This window comes from Penicilliopsis zonata (assembly GCF_001890105.1).
Source record: "Penicilliopsis zonata CBS 506.65 unplaced genomic scaffold ASPZOscaffold_3, whole genome shotgun sequence".
NCBI lineage: Eukaryota > Fungi > Ascomycota > Eurotiomycetes > Eurotiales > Aspergillaceae > Penicilliopsis > Penicilliopsis zonata.
Window position 1 is genome coordinate 389119 of NW_019208913.1, and position 20798 is coordinate 409916.

At 53.4% G+C, this 20798-nt stretch overlaps 9 protein-coding genes across 9 annotated transcripts; 3 read left to right on the forward strand and 6 right to left on the reverse strand.

Annotated features, from left to right (window-relative positions):
• Positions 1–10: 10 nt before the first annotated feature.
• Positions 11–2491, reverse strand: ASPZODRAFT_129228 (hypothetical protein). Its single transcript, XM_022722218.1, has 2 exons — positions 2243–2491; positions 11–2154 (listed from the first exon to the last, which is right to left on the reverse strand). The coding sequence occupies exon 2, from the start codon at positions 2090–2092 to the stop codon at positions 266–268; it is 1827 nt and encodes a 608-aa protein (XP_022583410.1). The 5' UTR covers positions 2093–2154; positions 2243–2491; the 3' UTR covers positions 11–265.
• A 758-nt stretch (positions 2492–3249) lies between these two features.
• On the reverse strand, positions 3250–6663 carry ASPZODRAFT_149879 (hypothetical protein; the record flags this gene model as incomplete). Its single annotated transcript, XM_022725539.1, has 7 exons — positions 3250–3335; positions 3389–4034; positions 4164–4223; positions 4580–5975; positions 6092–6190; positions 6259–6434; positions 6508–6663. 7 exons carry the CDS (start codon positions 6661–6663, stop codon positions 3250–3252), a joined length of 2619 nt encoding a protein of 872 aa, XP_022583411.1.
• A 367-nt stretch (positions 6664–7030) lies between these two features.
• ASPZODRAFT_60873 (hypothetical protein) lies at positions 7031–7929 on the reverse strand (the record flags this gene model as incomplete). Its single annotated transcript, XM_022728950.1, has 3 exons — positions 7031–7440; positions 7516–7762; positions 7822–7929. 3 exons carry the CDS (start codon positions 7927–7929, stop codon positions 7031–7033), a joined length of 765 nt encoding a protein of 254 aa, XP_022583412.1.
• A 282-nt stretch (positions 7930–8211) lies between these two features.
• Positions 8212–10211, reverse strand: ASPZODRAFT_23187 (hypothetical protein; the record flags this gene model as incomplete). Its single annotated transcript, XM_022727923.1, has 1 exon — positions 8212–10211. Exon 1 carries the CDS (start codon positions 10165–10167, stop codon positions 8212–8214), a length of 1956 nt encoding a protein of 651 aa, XP_022583413.1. The 5' UTR covers positions 10168–10211.
• Positions 10212–10406: 195 nt separating this feature from the next.
• On the forward strand, positions 10407–11767 carry ASPZODRAFT_60644 (hypothetical protein; the record flags this gene model as incomplete). Its single annotated transcript, XM_022728936.1, has 3 exons — positions 10407–10677; positions 10754–11215; positions 11286–11767. 3 exons carry the CDS (start codon positions 10407–10409, stop codon positions 11765–11767), a joined length of 1215 nt encoding a protein of 404 aa, XP_022583414.1.
• A 777-nt stretch (positions 11768–12544) lies between these two features.
• On the reverse strand, positions 12545–14752 carry ASPZODRAFT_1344699 (hypothetical protein). The gene is made up of 7 exons (XM_022723537.1): positions 14484–14752; positions 14257–14407; positions 13892–14189; positions 13703–13828; positions 13491–13640; positions 12807–13402; positions 12545–12744 (listed from the first exon to the last, which is right to left on the reverse strand). Exons 1-7 carry the CDS (start codon positions 14524–14526, stop codon positions 12705–12707), a joined length of 1404 nt encoding a protein of 467 aa, XP_022583415.1. The 5' UTR covers positions 14527–14752; the 3' UTR covers positions 12545–12704.
• ASPZODRAFT_1344981 (hypothetical protein) lies at positions 14713–15736 on the forward strand. The gene is made up of 3 exons (XM_022723547.1): positions 14713–14802; positions 14919–15497; positions 15646–15736. The coding sequence occupies exon 2, from the start codon at positions 14979–14981 to the stop codon at positions 15492–15494; it is 516 nt and encodes a 171-aa protein (XP_022583416.1). The 5' UTR covers positions 14713–14802; positions 14919–14978; the 3' UTR covers positions 15495–15497; positions 15646–15736.
• On the reverse strand, positions 15616–17768 carry ASPZODRAFT_129235 (hypothetical protein). The gene has a single exon (XM_022722219.1). The coding sequence runs from the start codon at positions 17637–17639 to the stop codon at positions 15831–15833; it is 1809 nt and encodes a 602-aa protein (XP_022583417.1). The 5' UTR covers positions 17640–17768; the 3' UTR covers positions 15616–15830.
• Positions 17769–17887: 119 nt separating this feature from the next.
• Positions 17888–19914, forward strand: ASPZODRAFT_129236 (hypothetical protein). Its single transcript, XM_022722220.1, has 3 exons — positions 17888–18148; positions 18216–18606; positions 18674–19914. Exons 1-3 carry the CDS (start codon positions 18109–18111, stop codon positions 19731–19733), a joined length of 1491 nt encoding a protein of 496 aa, XP_022583418.1. The 5' UTR covers positions 17888–18108; the 3' UTR covers positions 19734–19914.
• Positions 19915–20798: the final 884 nt, after the last annotated feature.

Genomic DNA, 20798 nt, shown 5'->3' on the forward strand with positions numbered 1-20798 from the left:
AAAGTAGAAGTCTCACTCAGATCAGGGGTAATCATTTAGGCAAGTCATTAAATAAATAGATACATCGAATGGCGGATTAAAAATGATAGATCAAGCAAAATTATTCTCCGGATATAATAAGATGCACTCACTGTACACCAGGATATCAACCCATAACGCCCATGCTAATAAACCATAACAAAAACAACTAGTATAATCAAACGCTCTAGGGGAAATATATGAAAGAAGAAGAGGAGTAGGAGGAGAAAAATTAGAGAAAAAAAAATTAGTGAGAACTCTCGCGACGATGCTGTGGCATAGTCATATCTTTCTTCTCGGTAGGGCTTTCAACGTCGGACTCGGGCGCGCTCGAGATGGAATGGAATTCGTCCTTGTCCATCGAGGAGCGTGAGAAGACCATATCGGAGCCATGCACATCAGAACTTTGTAGGGTCAGATGGGAGTCTTCCTCTTCGTCCTCGTTGACGGCAGCCCCGTTGGCCACGGGCGAATGGTCCTCCTGACTGAACTCCAAAAAGGACGGTGAACTAGCCCGCTGCGGGTTGCGAGGCGGGAGTGCCGGCGGTGACGACCGCTTGGGAATAGTAACCAGCCTGGCACGCGTGAACGTCGGCGACAGCCGTTTGGAGGAGTCTGTGGAAGAGGCGGTAGCGGCGGGGATCGAGTGCCCGGCCAGCGTGATGGGCCTGATGGAGACGGGCGCCACGGAGACCGGGGAGATAACTTCGTGCACTTCGACTTCATCTTCATCCTCCTCGTGCGGGGGGCTTCCTTCCTCCGGAGTGACGGGCTGAGTGTACGGAACATGCTGGTCCCACGGGGTGCTGCGGGAAGCACGGGCATCGGCGAGGTTGCTGCTGCTCCCATTGTTGAAGAGAGAGGAGGTTCTGCTGCGTGACGAAGTGGCCGTGGGGGGCCGGTCTTCGGTCTGAACGCCGCGGTCGACGCTGGTGTGGCTTTGGACGCTGGCGCGCCAGCTATTGCGGGGTGAGCTGCTGTCGATGCTGCGGCGGGAGAAGGAGGAGAAGATGGGGCTGCTGGGATTAGGGCGGAATTCAAAGACTTCCTGGCTAGGGCGGATCTTGGTGCCCGCCTCACGGATGAAGAGACCCTCGGCCTCGAGAGCCTTGACCCCAAAGGGATCCGGATCGTCGGGCGCGGGGACGCCAAAGTAATGCAGTGAATCCAGGTCGACATCACCGGGCGTGTCCCCCGGCGGCGGGATGAGCGACTCATCGACATCGCCGTCGCCCTGGGCGGCCTTGATGGTCTGCAGAAGAGTGCGGATCTCCGGCGGCGGGTGACGGACCTTGCCGGCCAGAATGTCGGTGACAGAGAGACGCTCGCCATAGAAGCGTTCGTTCTCGTCGGTGCGCTCGATGATGATGGTTCCATCAACCTGGACCCCTGCGTATAGACCGCGACTCTTCATGTACGTCCAGATGGGCGCCTGACGCTTGTGCACCTCGGAGTCCAGCACACCCCCCATCCCCACGGGGCCCGCCGCCGCGCTGACCTCGCCACCGAGGGTGCAGCGTACACGCTTGAACGCCTCCAGAGCCTCGAGGGTATTGATGACAACAACACAGTCATAAATGTCAACGCCCGCCAGAAAGCCAATCCCCGCTGTGTGCAGTAGAATGCCAGACGGCGGACTCCACTCGCCAGTCTCCGGAATACGCGCCAGCAAGACGCCGCTACCCCCGGAGCCGCTGACCCAGAGGCCGGTCCGCATTGTGGTGAAAATGGCCAGCCCCTTGGCCCGCTGGATGACTTGTGTAGGGATCTTCTTGAGCACGCGCTGCTTCCCGGCGGGGCGATCGATCTTCCCATTGCTGCTGTTCCTCGACCGTGCCTTCTCCTCCTCCTCATCCTCCTTGTTCTCTCCGTAAAAGCCATCCTTGCAGAAGCTGCGCAGGATACGAGCGGCCTTGTCGCTCTCCTTATCGAGGGTCATGGGCCAAAAGGCCTCGGCGCCGACGCGGTTCGACAGGCGGTTGACAGGGGCACCCAGTTTGTCAAGGGTATGCCATGCCTTGTCAAAGCCCTTTTTCGAGTATCCTTTCGTCTTCTCCCATGTTGTTTGAGGCATGGTGCCGACACGCCGGATGGAATTGTATCCCTTCAGATTTCCTCTGTAGTCCTCAGCCTTGACTATAAATCTGTTAATCCTCCGGGGTAGACGGGAACAGGCAATCGATTGGAATGTGACTGGAATGCAACTAGCCAAGAGCGTACTTACTATGTAGTATAGACGCAGTGTATATTGTAGAGTGTATAATCGACGCAAAATAAATCAATAAATAAAAAACAGTAACAGGAGACAGAGAGAGAGAGAGAGAGAGAGAGAATGAAGTCGAGATATTAACAGAGGGTGGAGATGGCAGGTGGCGGGGATGGAAAGAGTAGGAAAGAACGATGCAGGAAGAGGAACAGGGAAGAAGAGCTGGAGAGTGCCTAACGAGACGGTGGAATCAAGGTAATAGAGACGGTCCGACAGGAATTTAAAGATCAAATGGATCCGATCCGATGTCTCAGGCAGTATTTAAGAGAAAAAGATCAACGGGAGCACCGGCAAGTGGCGCTGGCCGCAGACGATGTCATCATCAGTTGAGATATTATTAAGTAGGAGGATCTCTTAGGATGTAGTTATACCTCGAAGCTGCCTGGAGATTGTCTACGACAGAGCAGAGGGCTACAGCAAATGACAGGTCAGGGAGAAAGCAGGCAGAGAATAATAAAAAAAAACAATTCTTTATTACCCTCAGTGAATGGTTTCTGATAGATCTCCAGCACTATTGTTCCTGGCGCTCGCCGAATATTCTCCGTCTGACAGATCACATTGTCTGAGACTCTGTACTACAGAGTATCTGGAGGAGTCGTGTATTCGTTTCATAAAAAGATATTATTATCAAGTGAGAGGATACTATGTAGTACACAATCAATCTACGGTTAATCGTCCATATACTCCGTACTTGTGAATAGTGTATGGTGATGCTATAGCACCCCTACCAGGTTATCCGGTACGTGATGTCGAGAGATGGACTATAATTTTCAAACCAACCGATGTCGATCATTAATAGTTCTCGTACCTCCTGCAAATAGACTTCCGGAATGCTGCATCGTACAAAAGAGATGAAGAGATGATCCAATAGCGGAGTGAGTGGGTACAACTACAGAGGAGTCGTATATTCTCGTAACCACTTACTACATAACAATTCTGTATCAAGTATCAACATCTCTCGCGGATCAGTTCAGCGCGCCCAGCTCCTTCAGCTTGGAGATCAGCCCGTCCACATCCTCGACCTTGCCGCCGCCTTGTCTAGCAGGGGGTTCTAAACAAATCAGTATGAATATGGAAAGTAAGGGTAGGTGGAAAAAGACTCACCGGTCACTTTGACCGTCTTGAGTCGGCGGGTATCCTCGACGCCAAAGTCCGCAAGGGTCTTCTTCTCCAGCGGCTTCTTCTTGGCCTTCATGATGTTGGGCAGACTGGCGTACCGCGGCTCGTTGAGGCGCAGGTCCGTCGTGATCACCATGGGCAGCCGCGTGCGCAGCGTCTCGACGCCCCCGTCGACCTCGCGCGTCACCTCGATCGTGCCCTGGTCGTCTTTGATTTCCACCCGACTCGCCTGCGTCGCCTGCGGCCACCCCAGCAGGCCCGCCAGCATCTGACCCGTCTGGCCCTGGTCGCCGTCGATGGCCTGCTTGCCCAGCACCACCAGGTTGATCTGTTCGGCCTGCACCACCCCGCGCAGCATCTTAGCCACCGTCAGCGGCTCCAGAGCACCGTCCTTCTCCGGCACCTCCACGTGAAACGCCCGATCGGCCCCCATCGCCATCGCCGTCCGCAGGGTGTCGGTGCATTTGGGTCCCCCCGCCGACAGCGCCAGGATGTTCTCCACCTTCATCGGACCCTTGCGCTCGCGCAGCCGCACCGCCTCTTCCACCGAGAGCTCGTCGAACGGGTTGAGCGAGTGCTTCACTCCCGCCGTCTCAACGCCCGTCTGTGTCTTGTTGATGCGAGGTTTGATCTATCATCATCAATCAGTCTCCTCTTCTTTCAGCTCCTCTTCTCTTCTCTTCTCTTCTCTTCTCGTCTCGTCTCTCCTATCTTATCCGCTCTTCCTGTCCTTTTCGCTCTTCTTCTTTTCCAAACTCACCGCGTAGTCAATCACCCGCTTCACAGGCACCAATATCCGTAAGCCGCTCGCCATGGTGATCTATAATATCAATTATGATTTCAATAAACAAGAAACAGGAACGGTAATCAGAAGAATGGTATCGCAGCGCGCACGCGAGAATAGAGGAGGTGGTCCGGGCAGGTGAGGAGGACGATCTCGGAGCAAGCTTTCGTGTTGCTTCGGCCCGCCGTGGTCCGAGTGTAGCCCTCTACAACCGAGGTACTGCAAGTAATAATGTGAGATTGAACAATTAACTATGTAGTACGTTCTTGAAGATTAATAGGTGAATAGATGATAGAAAACCTCTCTTTATAGAAGGTGGAGTATGGTTTATGGTTATCGTGATTCATCTACAAGCCAGTGTTTTACCACGTCTCCTGCTTGTATCTCCCCACTTTCTCCATCTTAAGCAGATACTCTTCGGCGTCTTCCCTGCTGAATTCCCCCCGGTGCTGGAAGGCATCTACCAGGGCTTCCCGCACTGCCCGGGGCATGCTACCCGACGACCCGCAGATGTAGACCGACCCGTTGAGCTCGTGCAGGAGGCGGAAGACCTCGCTCGCGTGCTCCCGGATCGCGTCCTGCACGTACACCTTCTGCGGCTGGTCGCGCGAGAAGGCCGTGATGACCTGCAGCGGCATCGTTGCCGCCAGCTGCGTCCATTCGTCGGCGAAGAAGTAGTCGGCCTCGCGGTTGCGGCCGCCGAAGACCAGGACTGCCTGCCCGTAGCCGTCGTCGTCGTCGTCGTTGCCACCACCTATTGTGGGCTGCTGGTCTGCTTTCTCCCATAACATAGACCGCAACGGGGCCACACCTGTCCCGGGCCCAATCAGCACCGTCGGGCCCAGGAGCTGGCCGGTCGAAGAATTGAGCCCCCCGCGCTGCAGCTGGACCTGCATCGTGCTGCCCGGCCGTAGAACCGAGAGGTATCTGGTGCACACCCCTTCACGGATCTTCTTGATCACCGTACGGTACTTGACGATCGCAACCAGCAGCTCGAAGCGTGTGCTCCCATCTGTCATCCGTTTCAATGCCCCCCCGCTGGCGATACTGAACTGTCGGGCGCGCAGGACAGGGAAGACTGACACCGCGTGTTGCCAGGGGATCTGTACGCTATGGAACTCCTGCAGTACCTCGATGATGCTGCGTCGCGGACGGGTAGTATAGTCCCAAAAGTCATCAAGGAAGTCCGGCTTGGTGAACTCCAACAGTCGCTCCTGGTGCCGTTCGTCACTTGTATAGTGGGAGATGTTCGAGAAGAACGAGCGTCGGGGGATCGCGCGGATGTCAAGGTAGTCTGTGAGGAGTGCACGCAGCGTCAGCCGGGGGTACCGGCCAAGATCGGGGATTGGAGGCGCCGGAAGCTCGTCATGGGCAGGGAGGCCGTCGCCCGGCACCAGTGAAACCAGCTTATCCGCGTGTTCGGCCCAACCCAATCGGTCGACTAGGGCCTGCACGTCCTCGGCGAAGTTCTTGGGCATGATCGCAATCATATCTCCAGGTCCATAGGCGAGCGGCGTCGGAACAGAGAAGGCAATATGGCGGACATCTTGCCAGTGTGTCGACGGGGTCACCCGTGTGTTCTGCAAGAGCGTGGCTGTGAAACTGTGGGGGATCGGTCGAACGTCGTGGTCGAGACGGTCCACGCCAGGCTCACTAGAGTCGTTCTCAAGTGGTTTCGGCTTCTCTTCTGTAACGCTTTCTGTCTCCCCCGTAGGCTCTTTGAGAACCCATTTGGGTGGCAGAGGCACCTCGTCCGGTATCGGCCGCTTGCCCACAGGCAATGGATATCTCGCTAACAGATGGGCTCTAAAGTCGACTGACCACGGTATATAGGTGCCTTCTAATCTGTAGACCTGTATTAAACACAAGCCTATATATATATATATAAAGAAAGGACTGCCTACCCCTCTGGATGTTGCTGGTCCGCCTCTGCGATCCGGAATGTCTGCTGGGCGCCCAGCTGCAGCAATCGTTTGTAAAGCTTTCTAGCTGCCCAATTGAACCTGAGAAACAAGGGCGAAAAAAAGTAATAAGAACCAAGCACCATGAGTGAGGATTGCAGTAGACACACTTTGGATACGAGCTGTCCCCCAGTCCAAACAGCGTGAATCGCACACCACTGAGAAATGTCCCCGGCAGCCGCTTCAGGAGCAACGACCTCCAGAACGACCTTGCGTTGGCGGGGAAATCGCCCTGGCCAGTCGTCGAGACCACAAAGACCGTCAAAGTGTAAGTATGGAGGGCACCCTAGCATAAATTGTACAATCAATATTTCCTCCCTGTTTCCCAATGCAGTTTCCTAGGATCTCTCTCTTCCTACCACTTTGATGCTGTCCAGCTCCGCCACATGCGTCGTAAAATGCAGTCGCTCTGCCAGAGCACCCAGCTCCTCCGCCACCTCCTGTGAATTGCCAGTCTCCGATCCGTAGAGGATGAGGGCAGACCGCGTCCGCGGAGAGGGGCCGGTCGTGCTCATGCTGGGAGCCCAGGGAATCGTGCAATCCTAGCCGTCGTTTGTGACTCTTCTTTACCGGGTGAAAAAACGGCCCCTCCGTTGATAACAATCTGCTGGGTCTCGGCCCGATGACGTCATGGTTGATTCTTTTTTTTCCCCTCGTGTTTAAAAATATCTGCTTAAGCCTTTTGATTAAATAGAGATGGTCAATGAGAGTGTGTTGGCCATTGCCAGTTGTTATGGAAGTGGAGAGAGATGAAGCCTCGAGATGGCTGACTAGACAGGGAGATATATGGCGAAGTGGTGAAGTGGTGAAGAAAATGGAACTACTGTTCTACGAATAAGCAATTCAACCTGAAATAGGGGAAAAATATCTATGGGTATCATGCTAATAGACATCCTCGTCACCGCCGCCACCGCCGCCGCCGCCGTCGCCGAATCCATCTTCACCGTACTCGTCGTCTCCGCCGTCAAAGTACTGTTCCGCGTTGTAGTCGCCACCCATCTCATCATCGTCTTCCTCAAAGTCATCGTCGACGATTTCCTCCTCTGCATCTTCATCGTCCTCCAGCAGCTCTCGGTCCGCTTCCTCGTCCCGTTCGGCAGCCTCGTCGTCCTCCCCTTCTTCTCCATCGGTGCGTCGTCGACGCTTCGCTGCGTCCTCTTCTTCCTCCTCGTCGTCATCCTCGAAACCGCGCTTGAAGCTGATCTTCGTTACAGGGAAGTCGAGTCCTGCTCCGTCGCCTTTGAAACTTGGCTGGATGGTGCTCCATAACTCCCGAGGGAAGAACTTCATCACTAATTTATGTCTCAGATAGCGCTCTTATAAAAAGTATGGTAAAACTGTAAGAACATATGAAATGAGGTAATTACCGTAGGTCCGCCCCTGGAGCCGGGGGAGCGCCCGCTTCTTCTTCTGATACCGCCTCGAGTACGAGGGCATGCCGTGGAACGGATCAAAGTGCGCACGCGCCGCGCTGCCTTTTCTCGCCGCCGACGCGGCAACATCCAGAACAGAGTAATACGGCCCTTCGTGGTGTCGTTCGCGGAGCTCACGGTACTGGTCAACCTGGAGCTGTTCACGGGCCGATAAGAGGCGAGCTGGGGGGACAGAGTATTTCTTGATTTCACTGTCAGTTTGAGGACATATTTCTTTTTTTCAAAGATCATCGAACTTACAGGAAACAATGGAGTCGGCGCCGTATCTGCTTCCCCCCCCGGATCGGCGTCCCAGCTGAATTCAGCACCGGGAAGTCTCCTGCCCTTCTTTGCTCCCGCGCGCGACATACTGATAGAAGGGCCAAAAGGTAGTAATTATCAGCTGGTCATCGGGTCCCTTCTGAAGTCGGAGAGACACACGCAACTTCGAGGGTCGGCGACATGTCGGCAGAGAGAAAATTGTTCCGTTGGAGTCAAGACTGCGTTCACCGCCTTCCCAAAGGGCTTACCCCGCATATCGCTCACTATCGAAGACAAAACGACAGGGATCAGATCTTATTTCTAAAGAAATTGGTGTTGGAATAGGTATGTCATGCATTCATAAGATGTATTATGGGAAATATTAAAGAGTTACATCCCAATAGCATCCACTCGGCTCCCCGTTTGAGTTACAGGCCCCCATGGCCCCTCGCTCACACGCTGCCTCAAGGTCCGTACGATATCCTCAAAGCCCTCCACCTGCGCGGTATTCTCCTTCAAGCGGTCGTACAAAGCAACTAGAACCTCGTACTTGGCAGTGGCGATCTTCCACACCGCATTCTCGGCATCTCCAGCCCCACCACCAGCGAACTCGGCGTACGACCGTGGCGGTTTAAAGAGGTATGGAAGCAGAGTAGTCAATGCTGGAGGGGTGAGAATAGCCCACACTCCCGAAGATGGAAGTACTCTCTGAGATTCAGGAGCCATTCTTTCCAAGTCGGTCTCTGACGGGATTGAGAAATTCCGCTGACTTGACTGTGACTGTATTAATTCCGTCAGAAGGACATGCCAATTTGCCGTGACGATGGCTTTCATGAGCGCTATAGCCGATAAAGAGACATCTTTCATAGCCAGGACATCAGCTGCGGTTACGACATTCGCCCAGAGACTGGCATTGTTGTTCAGGTAGATGAAGTAGAGTGCCCGTGCCGCTGCAGCTTCCCTGTGCCAGTCTGTTGGAGTCTGACCGGACATACTCAATTCCACCACCTGGCTTTCTTTCGGTTTTGGCGGCCCGTGTAGAATCTTTGCCAGAGCCTCCAATACCTCTTTACATGGAGGGCTTGTAGGGAGAGCCAGAAAGGGATTGCCGGGGCGTCGGCCGGCTTCCACAAGTAAAACCCGGGGTAGAGAAGAGAGAACGGCGAGGTGACCGGCAGGAACAGGCCCATGTGCCCACCTCGCAGGCGACATCTCTAGAGCTTGATTTATGCGTGACAAGATCCCGTCCAAAAGTGGTTGCGGGCTCTGAAGGAGGTGGTTGGGGTATAGTTCTGCATATTGTGCCACGTACGCCATGATCGGCCCGGAAAGATAATTTAGATCGACAGGATCCAGTCTTGATTCCTCGAGATAGTAGCTCACGACTCTCGAATGAAGCTTCTGCTCAACCAGAAAGTCTAGCGCGGGAGAAGAGAAACTCGAGGCAGAGTGAACAACAGTTTTCATCTCGAGTCCGGGCGCGTCGATCTCGAGTAAACCGCGAAGAAAATTCAGTAGAGTCATGTGCATCAGCACATCGCTTGTGTCCACCATTTGGCAAGCTGCAAAGTACAGCAGACTGCTGGTTCGATACCTAGCCTCCACCTCTGGAACCTGAGAAGTCGTGACAAGGTCCCAGCGTAGTCGACCGGCCTTCAACAGAAACTCCATCAACCTGCCTTGCGCCAGCGTCTTCTCACGTTTTGACATGTGTCCTGGGCCATCGGCTCCAAAACTGCAAGAAGCGAACAAGAAACCGTAGACATCCTTATCGGCAAACACTCGTCGCCACATTAGACCTTGTCCCGGACCCGATCTTTGGCTTTCTTGGCCAGCTTCATCATTTTCAAAGGGAGTAGCAAGGTCGACTTTCAAAAGTGCCCAGATGGTATCAAAAGCAGCCTGGGCCACCGTCGAGGAGGACGTGGACAGCCAGAGCTCGATCAGAGAAGCCACCAGCACCGGCTCTCCTGCAACAATAGCCGCATCACTTGGAACCTGGCCTGCCTTGCCCAGCAAAGACAGAGCAAGCAGGTTGACCGGTGGCGATGGGGCCTTGAGGCCCGCGATGAAGTCCACGGGAGGATTCACGGAGCGGAGATCCGCGAAGGTAAGGTATTCAGCCGCACGGATCCCAAGCGTTGTGACTGGAGTAGGGTCCTCCTGTAGAGCGGGCAGGATCTGGGTAATCTGCACTAGAAGAGTACCGGAAACCCCGCTGTCTGTACTCTGCGTAAGCTCTGCCTTCAGCTTCTCCAGGAGGGGTATGTCGAGAGCGGTGGGAGGAGTGCGCTGTATTTGCTCAAGATGAGTCTTAACAGCAGCAAATGAAGCTGGAACCGCCATCTTTTGAGTTATTATTGATCTACCGCACCACAACAAGTTATGGTAGGAGGAAAGAAAGAAAGAAAGAAAGAAAGTAAATGTAGATATATACCAGCGGGGAAGTTTATATGCAAACAAAGCAAACACCTCGACGAAGTGACAACACTCATTATATCATCATCACTTGCCTATACAGCAACTTTTATCGCAATCCTTCTACCCAGCAGATCTAGAGAACCTCCAGAACTCTAGAAACTATCATGGCCGACCCATCAATTGCATATGTCTCGCAGACCACGTCTGATTCTGGGCTACATATCCAGCTTCACCCTCTGGTTCTTCTCTCAGTCTCTGACCATCTCACACGACATGCTGCGCGAAAACAGCAAGGCCCGGTGATTGGCGCTCTGCTTGGCCAGCAGAACGGCCGGGAAATATCATTAGAGCATGCTTTTGAGTGCAAAGTTGTCAGCGGACCAAATGGAGAGCTACTACTCTCGCAGCCATGGTTTGACGAGAGGCTGAAGCAATGTAAGACGGAGAGCCCTGGACTCGGTTGAGAAGGATTACAATGTCTTCTTGCAATATACTGATAAACGGTATTTAGTGAAGGATGTACACAAAGAGCCTGCCCTTGATCTCGTGGGGTGGTGGTCGACCGCTCCCCCAACCGGCCCGGACTCCTCTCATATTCCGATCCAACGACAGGTCCTCCAAGACTACAATGAGTCGGCAGTTTTCCTTGCATTCCATCCATCGCAGCTCCAGTCGGCTTCAGAAAGGGGAGGAAAGCTTCCCATCACAATCTACGAAGGTGGTCTCGATAGCGAACGTGCGGCGGATGGCGACCGGACAATGCAGGTGGACGGCGAGGAACCCTCCCTCCAGATTCGGTTCCAGGAACTGCCGTATACGGTTGAGACTGGCGAGGCCGAGATGATCGGCATCGAGCATATTGCTCAGGGCGGTGGGAACGCGGCGTCGTCGTCGTCATTAGGCAAGAAAAACGAGAGCAGCGCAGATGACGACAGGAGTAATGTCGGTGTACTCACCGAGGAGGAGGAAGAGAGTACGTCGGACCTTTCCTTGGATTTTTTTTTCCAAAAAGAAACCCGCTCATTTAAATTAACTATTGTCAGTGATTGCCAGCCTCAACACTCGACTAAACGCTATTCGAATGCTGGAATCCCGCATCTCGCTCATCAAAGCGTACCTGTCGAATATCTCTTCCACCACCACCACCACCCCCCCCCCTGGATCCGCCGATCAGAAGCAATCCTCGCCGCCAAGGGACCCTACCATGCCCCCACTTTCCCACCCCATCCTACGGGAGATTAATTCCCTCCTCGCACATCTCTCCCTCCTGAGTCCAGGCGAGCAGAGCGGGTTCACCGCCGAGTCACTCGCCCAGACCAACGACGTCCTACTCGTCTCGCTTCTTGGCCAACTCGGCCAGGGCATCAAGAGCATGCGCGAGCTCGGCCGCAAGTCCGCCATCGTGCAGAATACGCGCCAGAACATTGCGTCCCGCAAGTCGCAGATGGCCGCCATGCAGACCCGGCTGCAGAATCCGTACTCGACGGGCGGGAGCGGGAATGTCGGCGGGATGTACGTTGATTGAAAGAAACAGAAGCTAATTTCTCTTTCTTTCTTTCTTTTTTGAAATCAACGATGATCATGACCCATGACGATTCTTGACCAGTTGATAAAACTACGGACTACCGTACGAAATGAAAAACAATAGATTCAACCAGGGTTTACAAGTATATTATTCAGTGGACGCATAATCTTCATGAGTTCATTGATCCTCTCTTTTTCTTCTATGGACAGAAAAAAAAACAAGAGGGCCTGGTTCTGAGTTTTTAATGCCGTACTAGCACTGTAACTTCTAATAAAACCACCCAGACATGGGCGTTAAAATTAGAAAAAGATGAGCCACAATGGAAGGTTCCATTAGGTAAAAAAAAAGAAAATGGAATGGAAAAAAAAGTTCTGCTCTCAGAGCAGGAAGAAGAGAATAAATCTTCAGGCTGGATATCACAGTCAGAAAAGAGGAAGAAGAGAAGAAAAAAAAAGCCTCCAGAACAAGGCGGGTATACCATGGACAAAGACCAGCGCGTTAGACTGGAAAGTGAAAGGGAAAGACAAGAGAAGAAAAACAATGCGGGAAAGGTTTGAAATATACAAGACTTGCAATTGGTAAGGTAAATTGCCCTATTTGGGAGTTCATTGGCGACATCAAAAGTAGATAGGTAGTAGGGGGGAGAAGAAAGGGGGGTGAATATTTTCGTGGTTATCGCCGTTCGTCGCTGCTCGGGCTGTGATCATCTGGCGAAGATGGTGATGTAGAGGGAGGGGGGATATATGCCAATGGCATGGGGATGTGTAGTTGGTGTTCTTGGAGGAGCGTGTCTCGGGGGTAGGCGGTGGTGGTAGTAGTAGTAGTAGTAATAGTAGGAGTGGTGGTGGCTATCCCGATTTCCTGTTCGGGGATCTGTTCCTGGCTGTATGGATGGTGATGGTATGGATCATCCGCCGGTGGCAGATAGGGGCTAGGACTAGGACTGTGAAATGTGTCCTGGTAGGGCGAGTACGGATGTGAAGAGTGAGAGCCTGGCCCCAGCATGCCGGAATCGTTGCCGAAACTGTTGGAGTAGAACCGGTCGCTGTCGTACGACTGAGGAACCATTCCAAGATCCCCCGTTGACTGAATCGAGTACGAGGTCGGGTTGGGCTGCGCGTGCGCCAGCAACACCTCGCCTTCTTCGTTTGGAGGAGAGGTACCATATCGGCTTCTCTGTGCGGCGGACATGCCGGCACCCCCGTACGCCGTCACCCCAGAGTTGGCAAGATTCGTCTCGGAGGCGGATTCGGCTGGTTTCAGACTGATCGAGTCACTCTGGTTTTGGTAGCTGGGATCCATCGTCCGCCGCTTACGGCCAACAAATAGCCACCGGAATCCACGGCCAGTAGCCTTGAACAGATCCCAAGGGTTGCTGGCGTCCACAAGCGCCTTCATACCGAATAAGCCGCCCTGGTAAACCACATGCCCGTTGCCGTACAGATCGGTAACCTCGCTGCCATTCGGGTGGCCCGAAACGTATGGCCTCCAAGGGAAGGCCCACCAGTGGAGGACGGCAAAGATGGCCATTTCGATGGCGATCAGAAGATTGGGGATTCCCACTTTCAGATCCTGCATTTGGATGGTCTTTGAAGCCTTTACCGCCCCTGCTGAAACCAGGAAGGAGATCACGGTCTGTGAAGCGCGGTTAGAAGGATGGAAATGGTCTACTTTCTTTCTTTCTTTCTTTTTTTTTTCGTTTGCTAGGTAATATAAAACATACCGATTGCCAGAAGGACAGGAAAATGACGAGCTTGATGGAAACAATCTTGAGCAGAGGTTCGTATTGCGCAATGTCATTCATGACTTGGATATAGAACTGGATCAGGCAGTACATGGCGATCGTAACACAGACTGACTCGATGCACAGAACCTAGAAGGAGACATGTATTAGAGACGGTAATCAAGCACCCGTCCAGATAAGACGGAACATACCCAAATATGCGAAAAGGCCGGGTTGAGAGATTCCTCGCAGTAGACATTGAACGCTTGCGTGACGACTGCGACGATAGTCATCAGGACTCGTAGAAAACAGTACTGGAAGACCCCGGCCCAGATCACCTAGAGAGAAAATCAACCTCGAATCCAGTTGAGTAGTAGCTCGGTTTTTTTGTTTCCCCTCACATTGAACCACGTCAATCCACTGCGCGGTATCCTCCAGATGCCGTTTTCTCCCCCCCAACACCTCTGAAGCCACGGGATGGGCCAAACCCACTGTTTGGGCTTGATGCCGCGAAAGTATTCTTTTTGCGAATGGAGATCGGGCGCGATATACTGGCACAGCAGCGTGAAGAAGGCAGAGATGGCAAAGGCCTCGTAACAGTCGCCCAGGACTTCGTAATAGACGGCATCGCGGTAGTAGTAGAGAGACAAGAAGGCGACGAGCGAGTAGATGGGCACCATGAACAGAATCCGAATAATACTGCCACCGCATCAGCAAAAGAAGGGGGAAAAAAGCTGCTTCATCATCTCCCATAGAGACCACATACTATCTTTGCTCGGTGGGTTTGCTATAATGCGTCGCATGCAACATAATCAGGCCGCCGGAGACGACGACCGAGAAGATGCCCAGCGCGAGGCCGATGAGCACACTAAGTTTATGGTAGGTGAGGCCATCGGTCCAGAGAGGAGTCTCGCTGACTATATTCAGAAGAACGTCAGCCTGTTTCTCTATGTTCCATACTCACCCACACAAAAAAAAAAGAGAGGTACGTACTTGATTCATTCTCCAGCGTCGAATTGCACACCGGCCAGCCCATCCTGGCTCCCTCAACGCAGCGATTACGATCGCTGACTGGAGTAGATGGGGAAATCAACGATAATCCAGAAGAATTAACACGGAGACCCGGAAGAACAGAAAGAAGAAAAAAACACGAATTCTTTCCAAAAAGAAAAAAAAAAAGAGCGGACGACGACAATAGCGACGAGGAATTAAAGGAGCGTTGCGTGGAGGTGGGCGAACTGAGCGAGACGCCGACAAAGCGCCAAGATCACGGGCTTCGCTCGTCTATCTTATCCCAGCCACGAGGTGCGAAGTAAGCGTAAGCTGAGCTAAATGTTGGAGGTAGTAGGTAAGTAGGAGATACTTGGTCAATACCTAGTTATTACCTATTACCTATTCCTGCACGAACATGGAATGCTGACACAGGAGGAACCATGGACTGGCTAGGTGTTTCCAAAGTCTCGAGAGGGGTGTCAACCACCTCTTGTTATGCACGCTGTTGATTCAGGTACAGGCGCAAAAAGGGGAACCAGCTGTCCACTACAACTTAAGGTAAGGAGGAGAAGTATAGCTACAGAGGATCTCAGGATACTTGATACGGAGCAGAACAGAAAATCCCTGGGAAAGGGCAGTACGGCATACATTGGATGCCTAAAGACTGAAGAGAAGGAAATAACTACGTTGGTAGTTAATGACAGGACTCGCAGAGTCCACCCGATTGTGGCTGTGAGGGTGCTCCGTATATTTATCATAACAAAGGGCCAAAAAGTATGCGCTGAGGATCCGTTGCACTGCCCGCATTATTACGATTCTTCGACTCCATTGAGTCGTGTCAGCGTCTTGGCTGCGACGGGGCCTCTTTGTCCAGCCCCATTCCTGTCGTCGCTGTTTCTCTGGTTGGTGTGTGTTGAAGATCCGCTGTCTTATTGTCGATCCATGCCTGAGTCTGTGGTGAATTATGGCCAATTGGCCTTAATAATGGTCATGATCAGAATCATGGACTAGGGAGTATGCTTAATCGTTATTATTGGTGTCATCGAAGTTCCCAGGATGCCACAGACCTACTATGGAGTACCTAATCACAATGGACTTTTCTTACTACTTCTTTCTCTACGCAGTACTGTTATGGTTATTAACTGGTTAATTATTTATTTAGGTACCTACCTAGTAGTTAGTTACCTACCTAGGTGCTACTGTTAAGCCATAGGCCGCGTAAAACAGGCCGAGGCGGAGACAAGACAGGCCACGCGTCGAGACTATAGATTTTGATAGAGAACTATTCTGTAAGGACACCATAGAAATACAAAAGAAGCGTGATTTTTGGTTGGTCATTGACGTATCTCAGTCTCGACCTCGCCACGAGCTTCCTAGACCACCACCACCACGACCGCGTCGGCGAGGGCGGTTGCGCTGGCCGAAATCAGGGTATTCAGGTCCATTGTCCACAAACTGATCGGTGTCCTCGAAAGAGATCCGTCGCATCTCATCGCCTCCATGGCGGGGGAACGACCCCTTACGTACAAGTTCGTCGAACCGATCCAGTCGCCGGTCGGCCACCTCGCGGGCCACCGGGAGGTAGTATAGCTTAGGCTTGGTTTTGGTGTAGGAGAATAGATCGTCCAGCGCTTTGAAGCCTTGTCCTGGCCGCGAAGAGGGCTCGCTGGGCGCTGGCAGGGTACTCGGTCGGCGGTCTCGCTGGCTGATGCTGCCCCGAGGTCCAGTGGGAGGTGCGAGAGGGGCTGCTAACTGGTCTCGATTGCGCGGTTGATTGATCCCTGCCGCGGCTCTGGCATCGACTTCCTGGTGAACGGCTTCGACGCCATGATCCGTGGGCTCGTACTTGACGATCCAACGCAGGAGCGACCCGCCGCGCCGTTGGGCTTGCTCCTCGGTATCGACCCATTTCTGTGCCTGCGTCTCTGGAACAAAATCGGCAAAGAGGACTTTTCGGTTGCGTTCATTCGGCCAGACGGTCCCATGTAGAGCAGACCGGACGCGCGAGGCGGCCGAAACGCTGGCAAAGGTGGCAAAGCAGTGGGTTTTGATCTGGTCTAGGTAGAAATGCAGAATCACGTCTGGGTTCGGCGAGGTTCCCGGTGCGGACGCGAGATTGACCAGATGGTTTCGGAGACCATTGGGTTGGAGGGGCCGCATCAAGCCATCGATATAGAGCGCTGCTGTTGCCACATGCAGCGCTGCCTCCACCTCTGCATCGCCCGTTCCCGCATCCGCCGGCGGAGATGTAGGACGTGTCGGCTCTCGCTCTGTTGCAGCAAAAAGACCCTTGAACCGTGCATCCTGTTTCTTTAAGCGCGCATCTTCTGTAACCGAGGGTCGTCTCGGGACGTCCCGTTCCTCAGAGGCCTCCTTTTCCCGAGGCTCGGAGGTTGGCTGAGCATCCTCCACTGGAAAGGTCTCCTCGACGCTAGCATCTTCCTTCAAGTTTACTTGAGGATCCTCGTCCTTTTCTTCAATCCTAGCTCTCTTGATCGCAAGAGTCCGTGGTGTTGGAACAGGACTTGGACTGCGGCGTTTCCGCTTGCGAGCGTCTTCAAGCACTTCTTCCATTGGCAGCGGTGTTGACAGTCCAGTATTGGTTTCTGAAACCTGTGTACCTGTCCTCCCGGCCTCTTCAGCACGCGATTCCCCCCCATCAGCCGTCTCTGGCTGGACGTCGGCAATCGCAGAATCCTCAGTAGCCTTGGGGGCTTCAGTGACTGGCTCTGCGGCTGCAGGAGGCATTTCCGGTCCAGCAGGTTCAACCTCCTTCTCTTGCACCGGCGACGCAGCTGTCTTATCCGGCGGATGCTCGGATGCCTCCTCCTCCTCCTCCTTTTGATCATTGTCCTCGGGCTTTCCCGTCACATCCTCCTCTGTTTGTCTCGGTTCCTTAGCGACGACACCTTCCGGCGCAGCTTCCTGACTATCGGTCTGAGCTCCTTCTCCATCGGGCGCATCGCTCGTCTTCGGTTCGGCTTGGTCATCGCTCTTCGCCTGGGCCTCCTCTACACCACCCGGTCCGGAATTTGCATCGTCCTCAATCAGTCGGTCGACGAAATTCTGCTTCAATCTCAGGCCAGTCTGCGGAATACCGCGTCGCTTCAACTCCGCCTTTAGATCGGTGACCTTCCATTGTGAATAATCGGCCATAGTCGAAGCGCAGTCTCCAGAAAGCCAAAAAGAGAGAATTAAAGGGAATCGGATTGTCGCGTAGTTCAAGTCAATTCACAACTGCTGTAGCCATCCTCTGTCACATCGATTGTAGAGTCTTTCTGTCGTGTCGTGCGACCGCGTCCAGCAAGTGAAGGTTGGGCTGGAGCTTGGGAGGGAGTATGCGCTAGCCCTGTTCTGGACTAGCGGGCTGTCTTTCTCCAGACACCCGCATTCGGTATAGTGGAATGGGTTCCAGCTCTAGTCCTATTCAGTACTAGTCTGTGTGAAACTGCCAGCTAAAATCTGTGACTCACCGCCCCCGGCGCCGCCTATAGAAAACCTCTCGTGGCGGGGTTCGGAAGGAGCAGTCAGTCTAATCTAATGCTTTGTCACTCAGATCATCTCCTGCCTTGTATAGACTGAATTTCCTTTCAAAGTCCCGGTCGGTTTCTTTCCTCGGTTACAAATGGCTACTGGAAGTGGTGTTACACAAGCTGCTCGACTCGGTCAGTGTTTCTCCCCCTCCCCTCACCCCCCCCCCGCTCCACTGTGAACGGCTACTAAATCCCGTAGAGAGGGTCGACTCGCAGCCTGAGAACCCGTTTTCACAGCTCATTCCGTCACAATCGTTTGCTATTGTCCCCGAGTTTACGCTCGAGTCCGGGGTGACGCTGTACAACGTCCCTGTGGCGTATACCACGCGTGGAAAACTGTCACCGAACGGCGACAACGTGCTCGTGATCTGCCATGCCCTGAGTGGGAGTGCAGATGTGGCCGACTGGTGGGGGCCGCTGCTTGGGGGCCCTGGCCAGGCGTTCGATCTGTCTCGGTTCTTTGTGGTGTGTTTGAACAGTTTGGGGAGCCCGTATGGGAGTGCTAGTGCGGTCACGTACAAGGACGGCGACTCGAGCAAAGGGCTCTATGGACCGGAGTTTCCCTTGACCACTGTTCGAGATGATGTGAAGTGAGAAAAAGAAAGCCCCTTCTGAATTATTACTCATAATAAGCAGAGGCAGCTGACGTTTTTTTAGCATTCACAAGATCGTTTTGGATGACCTCGGCGTGAAGCAGATTGCCGCGGTGGTTGGCGGCTCCATGGGCGGCATGTTGACTCTGGAATATGCCTACTTTGGTAAGGAGTATGTTCGGGCGATTGTTCCCATTGCCACCTCCCCGCGACACTCTGCCTGGTGCATCAGCTGGGGGGAAGCCCAGCGACAGAGTATCTACAGCGACCCCAAATACGAAGACGGTTACTATCCTTTTGACGATCCTCCGGCGGCCGGCCTCGGAGCTGCTAGGATGTCCGCACTGCTCACCTACCGCAGTCGCAATTCGTTCGAGTCGCGCTTCGGCAGAAATGTCCCCGACCCTTCGAAGCGACAGAACATCAACGGAACTGAAAAATTACCCACCCCGCCAAACGAGCACTGGGTGATTCACAACGATGGGCACAAGGGTGGCAATCCGTCGCGGCCGTCGAGCCAGCCAGGATCGCCTGTTCCGTCGCAAACGCCTCCGGCAGGGCTACAGTTTACGGACCCCCAGTTCACCGGGGCCAAGACCTTTGCGGCGCCGGCCCAGAACGGACAGGATGGCCGGAAGAGGCTACCGACGTACTTCTCCGCCCAATCGTATCTTCGCTACCAGGGCGACAAGTTTGTAAAGCGGTTCGATGCGAACTGCTACATCGCCATCACTCGAAAGCTCGACACCCACGACGTCTCGCGCCATCGCGCCAGTCCCGAGTCCAAGGAGCCCGTGCGGGAAGCGCTGTCGAAGATCGAGCAGCCAGCCCTGGTGCTGGGCATCGAGTCAGACGGCCTCTTCACGTTTGAGGAACAGCAAGAGATCGCCGCGGGTATTCCCGACTCGCGACTCAAGCGCATCGAGAGTCCCGAGGGCCACGACGCTTTCCTGTTGCAGTTCGAACAGGTCAACCGCTACATCCTCGAGTTCTTCCGGGAGGTTCTGCCCGACATGATGGCGAAGAGCGGCCTGGAAGACGACGCATACGTCGATGGAGTCAACCAGATAACCAAGAGCAGCACGTTCGGTGAGGCAGAGGTTGAAGATATCACCGCTTGGTAAGAAGCGAGAAGAAAGAAAGGATCGGCGTACGTTCGCGTCGTCCTTGCGCAGACAGGATATTTATCCTGCTCGGCCCGGACGCTTCCCCGCCCTGCGTCCAGCGCAGCGCCGGCAGCTGTGCCAGGCTCACGTGCCAAACTATGGGTGGCGAAAGAAAAGAAAAAAAAAAAAAAAAACCCCCCCAAGGGGAAGTCAGTCGACGAGATGCAGTTTTTCATTTTTTTTTTTTTTTTACTTGCCACCAGAGAAGAGCATTAACTGCCTCTCAAGAGCGGTTTCACTCCTTTTTTTCCTTGGAGGAAATCGAGTCCGCGGATACCGGTACAAGGAGCATCCAACTGCTTCCAATATGTCAATAGACTAGATACAGACAAGAGATTAGTTATATGTATAGCATTATGCCATAAGTACGGGGTACGGAGTACGGAGTAACTACCACAAAGAAGTACTCCGTACTAGTTAAATAAGTAGCTACTATCCCTGCTGAAACATGTCTAGTCCGACACGGCGCTATGACAGCCGCCTTGCTCCGGGCAGATGACCTATAAGAAGACCCTGTTGGGGATAGAGTTGATTGAGTCATGTCTCAGAGCGAAACCGGAAGGGTCTGGACAGTGGACAGTGGATGGGGGGGAACACGTAGACATCCACGCAATCTAGAACAATAACAATAACAATGTTAGAGCCTGCCAATAGTTACCTATAGTGATCTTCATTAACTACTGCCTCCTAGGTAACTTACCTTAGTTACCTTAGGTACAGAGTACTACATGTGGTACGGAATAGTTCCGTAAACCCGAGGCTCGCATCCAATTGTTACTCCATCTCTGTACCTGGGGCTAACCCGAAGCACACTAGTATGGTCATATGAACCCTGGCAAAACTTAGACGGTTCTAGCGCCTTGCCGTCCTAGGTCTAGTTCAGGGTCTTGGCAGAGCTAGTACTTTACGCGTACAGTACGGAGTACCTAGGTACCTTAGGTAGGTACCTATGGAGTACTCCGTAACTCTGGAGTACAGAGTACAGAGTACGGAGTACAGGTACAGGTACAGGTACGGAGTACA